Below are 5,719 nucleotides of genomic sequence, written 5' to 3'. Positions count from 1 at the left end.
TTTCTTGCAAGAAATCAGAGCATATTTAGCCAAAGGACGTGCAATATATATAAAACCGTATATATATATACACACACACACACACACACACATATATATATATATATATATATATATATATATATATATATATATATATATATATATTTATATGTATGTACACACACACACAATATTTATGTGTAGTATGTATGTTTTATTATTATATATATATATATATAGTAGGACTTCAGAAAACGAAATATCATATCATCATGCGATCTAACCCATGAAGAAGCAACGCTTTTACATCTTCATCCGATGTTAAATTGGTGACTTCCAATTATTTTTTATTGTTTGGAAACACACACACATATGTATGTATGTATGTATGTGTATATATATATATATATATATATATATATATATATATATATATATATATATATATATATATATATATGTGTGTGTGTGTGTGTGTGTGTGTGTGTGTGTGTGTGTGTGTGTGTGACTTTTTGTTTCCAAACTAAAAAAAATAATTGAAAGAGTTGCTTCTACATGGGTCAGATCGCATGATATGATTTTTAGTTATGGACTTACTCAATAAGGAAAATATAAGTAAAACCAACCAACGTCTCTGTTCTATGATTTTATTTAAACATATTTATACAAGAACACTTAATTCCTGAAAAGTAATTCATACAAACTGCATTTCACATTTTGTAATTTTATGGCAGTGATTCCCCTGTGACTTCATTTTCTTGCTATTATTTTGACTCGAGCTCTTAACTGGTAAAAGTAAATCCAGAAGAACGTTGAACTCTGTTTTTTTTTCTTCTCATTTGCCGTGGATATGAACCTCCATTCGCCACCTGTTAAGGGGAAGAAATTGCAAAGGTGTTACATTTGAATGGAAACCATTTATTAACCATTGAGTTAAAGGTTTTAGTAATGATTGAAGAGAGTAAATTACTGTCTGTGCCTTTCAATATCATCACATCACATCACACTCTCCCCATACGTCAAAATCTTTTCGCCTTTCATAACCAAACGACGGTTACATCATCACATTCTTTACACATCAAACCACGATCACATCACCAACATCCTTTTACCTCAAGACCCCAATTCTCCGGCCACATCAGCCCCCCTTCCCCTCCTAGAACCCAAGCTTAACCCCAACCACAACGCTTATCTCCTCCCCTAATCCCTAATACCCAACCCCAACCCTCTTCGCCTTCCCCAACACCCAATCCCCAACCACAACCTCTCCCCTCACCCCCAAAACCCAATCCTCCCCCTTTCCCCTTCCCATAACTCCTCTTCCCCCCAACTCTCCTCCCTCCCCCAACGCCCAACCCTCTTCCCCTTCCCCAACACCCAATCCCTAGCCCTCCTCCCCTCCCCCAGTCCCCAGCCGCAACCCCTCCCCCAACCCACCTCCTTAGATATAGTGGTTCAGCATGGCCTCGAAGTGTTCCTGGTGCCCCGACGAAGGCTTGGGATCCCCGCGCTCAAGGATGACCTTCTCGCACTCCTCCAGCGACGCCTCCCCTGCGGCAATGCGCGCCCCGACGCCCGAGTTCCATGAGGCGTATCTGGCCTGAGGGAGAGAATGGGTGAGAATGGGTGAGAAGGGATGAGAATGGGTGAGAAGGGAAGGAGGAAAAGGAGAGAGAGGGAGGCAGGGAGGAAAAAGGAAGAGAGGGAGGCAGGGAGGAAAAAGGAAGAGAGGGAGGGAGGTAGGAAAAAGGAAGAAAGGGAGGGAGGAGGGCAGATAAAAGGGAGAATGGAAGGTAGGAAGGTAGGTATGAGAGCGGGAGAGAAGGGACGAAGGAAGGAAGGAGGGATGGAGAGAGAGAGAGAGAGAGAGAGAGAGAGAGAGAGAGAGAGAGAGAGAATCACATCCAATCCTCCCTTTACCTCCCCCCTCCTCCCACTCCCCCGCCCACATACCATCAGCGACTTCCTCATGACGCCGTCGGAGATGATCCTGGCGGCGTTCTTCAAGCCCCTCGCGAAGGTGTCCATGGCGGCGGCGTGGGCGATGAAGAGGTCCCTCAGCTCGGTCGACTCGCGGCGCACTTTGGCGTCGAAGTTGAGGCCGCCCGGTGCGAGGCCGGCCTGGAAAGAGCGAGGGCGAGGGCCACGGCTGAGTACGTGCACCAAATGCTTATTATTATTGTCTTCAAAAGGGAGACAATAATAAACATCTGTCAGAGTCGAATTGCCTGATCATATTCCAGATTTATTTTATTTATCTATTTATTTTTCTTTATTTTTTTTTTTGAGGGGGGGGTCAAGTGGGAAAATTTCAGGGTATCGTTTCATAAACTGATCAGCTTCGACACATCCAAGTCACTAAGTCGCGCAACACGGTCTTTCTTGATTATCTTGCATTACAGCGACAAGGTCTTAGAAATAGGAGAATTCAAAGACAGTGTCCTTGTGTGTCCAGAGTCAAAACTGTCGCACGACTGTTGCTAGAGATTAAGAGACTGTGTTGCGCGACTCTGTGTGTTGATTTGAGGCTTCTGCGAGACATAAATCGCTTGAAGTTATATCATTTTATTATACGTCGAGGAAATCGTTTACTAAATCACTGCCAACCAGTCATAAAGTTAAAATTAAGGTCTTATCTAACGCTATATACTCCTAACGCTAAATCGCAGGTTAATGATAAAAGAAGAAAAAAAATCCTCTACTCTTAACGTAATCACATGAAAGACAAAAATAGAAGACGATGATATAAAAAGCTAATAGAGAAAAAAATCGAAAATCCTCAACCTCCTCCCTTTCCTGCCCCTCCCTTCGTTGGAGAAGAGGGGAAAAAAATCAAGAATAAGAAATAAAATCCCACAAGTAAAATGAGAAAAAAAAAATCGATAATTAGCAAACAAAAAATCTACAACCCTGCCCCAAAAACAAATAACCCAACTAAACAACAACCTCACCCAAAAAAAAGAAAAAGAAGAAGACAAAAAAAAAAAAAACAACAACAACAACAACAACAACAACAACAACCCACTGAAAATCCAAACCGTGTTAATCTCCCCACCTGTTCCACCACTGCTTTCATGATGACGGTGCAGTTGCGAACGTCCATCGGGAACTGGTCGGTGTCCCACCCCAGGTCTGGCGACCCTGTGTTGGCGTCGATGCTGCCCAACATGCCATACCTGTTGATTCAAGAAAAATGAAATAAAACAATATAGATGGCTAAATTTGTTGATTATTTAGGCTCTTTGAGAAGAGTGATAATTGGTTACCAAAATTATGTTTCAATAAATTTAGAGGAAGATTTACAGATTTCATATAGAGAAATGATGGTAAGTATATGAATTATATGTTTTATTACTTCTAATAATAGAAACAATTATAATATAATAAATACATATAATAAAAAAATAACCATACGAAACAATAAAAAACAGTAATAATAAGAAAAGTAATAATAATAACAAAACAAGAACAGAAACCAACTGAACCGCCCCCCCCCCCCCCCCAACCCGAAGCTCCGCCTCCCCCTACCCAGCACGCCCCACCCCTACCGAACCCGCCCCCCCTACCCGAAGCTACACGCTCCCGCCCCCGCCCCCCTACCCGAAGCTCCGCCCCGCCCCCACTACCCAAAGCACCGCCCCCCCCCTACCCGAAACTCCGCCCCCCCCACCCCCCACTCCGAACCGCGAAGCATCCCCCCACCGGCGCCCCCGCTCGGGCTGAAGTGCTGCCGCCAGGCCACTACTGGTGCGGAAGAATGACCCTCTGCTCGTGTCGTAGGTCGTCGGCCCTTGGCTTGGGCTCGATTGCTGCCTTGAAGCTCTGCTCTAGGCCGTCGGTGAGAGGAGAAGACAGGACGGTCTGGGGGTCGAGGAGGGGGGTCGGGAGGAGGGTGAAAGGAGTGGAAGGATCTTGAGACTTCGAGGTTACAGGGGAGAGAGGGGAGAGAGGGTGAGGAGAGGGAGAGAGGGAGGGGGAGAAAAGAGGGAGAGGGAGAGGAAGAGGGAAAGGGAGGAGAAGAGGAAGAGGGAAAGGGAGAGGGAAGGAGGAGAGGAGAGGGAAGGGAGAGGAGAGGGAGAAGAGAGAGAGAGAGAGAGAGAGAGAGAGAGAGAGAGAGAGAGAGAGAGAGAGAGAGAGAGAGAGAGAGAGAGAGAGAGAGAGAGAGAGAGAGAGAGAGAGAGAGGGCGTGGCGAATGTTCAGTCACTTAGGCGGTATTTTGGTTGTGAGGCATTTTGAGTTACGTGTGAAAATAGTGGTGCGTGTGCTTGTCCGTTCCGTTTTCCTATTTTAGTTTACGAACATTAACAAAATCACTTATGAGAAACAAAGCACCTAACAAAAACAAACCAGAGACTGTGCCATTTTATCCCACCTCTCTTCGTATATAAAAAAAAGTATACACATACAAACTAGAACCCAAAAAAATCCGCTCACCAACGACCATCCTGAAGAAGGCGGCGAGGTGATCGAGGTCCGCCTTGACGTCGGTGTTGAGCAGCGAGAGGTACCCCTCGCGGCCGCCCCAGAACACGAAGTTCTCCGCCCCGAGTCTGTGGGCGATCTCCAGCCCCTTCTTGACCTGGGCGCCCGCGTAGGCCGTCACGTGGGCGTCGCAGCTGGTGGCGGCGCCGTGCATGTACCTGGGGCGAATGAGCGGGTTGGTTTCTTGTCCATCTGGTTTTGTCTCTTTTTGTTGACTGATTTGAGAGTACGTTTTCGAATAAATATAATGGTGTTCGTTAATAATTGGGTTGAGGTACAATGACCCTTTGATGCAGATCAGCTCTTGTCCATATCTGTCAGCCCAATGATTTTAAATATTGGCAGATGAAAAAAGGAAATGAAAGTAATGAAGAAAGAAAAAATCGGTCAAATACATCTCTTGTATTGTGAAGATATTCATTCTCATTCATACCTTGTCTACATATACAAATCCTATAGAGTAACATACAAACCTCGAACCAAAACAACCAATATAAACAACAACAACAACAATAATAACAACAATGACAATAAAAAATCTCCCCCCACCTATCTCACGCCCACAAACGCCCACCGTCTCACCTGGGATGGGCGAAGAGATTGCACGTCGCCCACAGCAACTTGACGCCCGTCTTCTTCTGCAACTCGGCCGCCAGTTCCACCAGCTGGTCCAGGTTGGCGTTGGTCTCCGCGATCGTGGCGCCTTCGGGAGCCAGGTCGCGATCGTGGAAGGTCCAGTACTTGTTGCCTTCGGGGAGGGAGAGGGTCACGGAGGGGGGAGGGAGAGGGTCACGCAGGGGGCACGGATTTAGGCATAGTTCTGGGTTGTAGCGGAGTTGTATATGTTTATCTTTTTAAAAAGTAAGCAGTTGTGCCGAGGTGATTTTTTTTTGCGATTTACTTAGTTCCAGATTGTATGTTGTATTTTCCCCTCAGATTAGCGCACAGATTTTAAAATAATCAGTTATGTAACCTAGATATTTAAAAGCTTTAAATCACCCAGTCAGTAATCCTTACAGTGATGCAACACTTCTGCTCATGAAAAGTATCGATGCAGCTCAATATAACTAAAGTGTCCCATAGACCAGAATGCACATAAAATGAAAGAAGGAAAACAATAATAACAACAACAACAGCAATAATAATAACAATTAGTAGTATTAACCGTAGTAGTAGTAGTAGTAGTAATAATAATAATAATAATGATAATAATAATAACAACAACAGCTATAGTAATAACCACGATAATCCGCC

General features: G+C 44.5%; 1 protein-coding gene across 1 annotated transcript in view; it reads right to left on the bottom strand.

Moving 5' to 3' along the window:
* Positions 1-613: 613 nt before the first annotated feature.
* Positions 614-5,719, bottom strand: part of LOC119579627 (xylose isomerase-like) — a 5,982-nt gene continuing 876 nt past the window's right edge. Inside the window, exons 3-8 of the mRNA XM_037927542.1 lie at positions 5,048-5,213; positions 4,418-4,623; positions 3,038-3,168; positions 1,936-2,103; positions 1,420-1,582; positions 614-851 (exon numbers count right to left, since the gene is read on the bottom strand). Coding sequence (XP_037783470.1) covers positions 1,424-1,582; positions 1,936-2,103; positions 3,038-3,168; positions 4,418-4,623; positions 5,048-5,213 — 830 coding nt within the window. The 3' untranslated portion in view covers positions 614-851; positions 1,420-1,423. The remainder of the gene's footprint in view (positions 852-1,419; positions 1,583-1,935; positions 2,104-3,037; positions 3,169-4,417; positions 4,624-5,047; positions 5,214-5,719) is intronic.

The sequence above is a fragment of the Penaeus monodon genome, chromosome 12 (genome assembly GCF_015228065.2).
Source record: "Penaeus monodon isolate SGIC_2016 chromosome 12, NSTDA_Pmon_1, whole genome shotgun sequence".
NCBI classification, from domain to species: domain Eukaryota; kingdom Metazoa; phylum Arthropoda; class Malacostraca; order Decapoda; family Penaeidae; genus Penaeus; species Penaeus monodon.
Note: the sequence above shows the minus strand (reverse complement) of the source record. Positions and strands in the feature narration are given on the sequence as shown.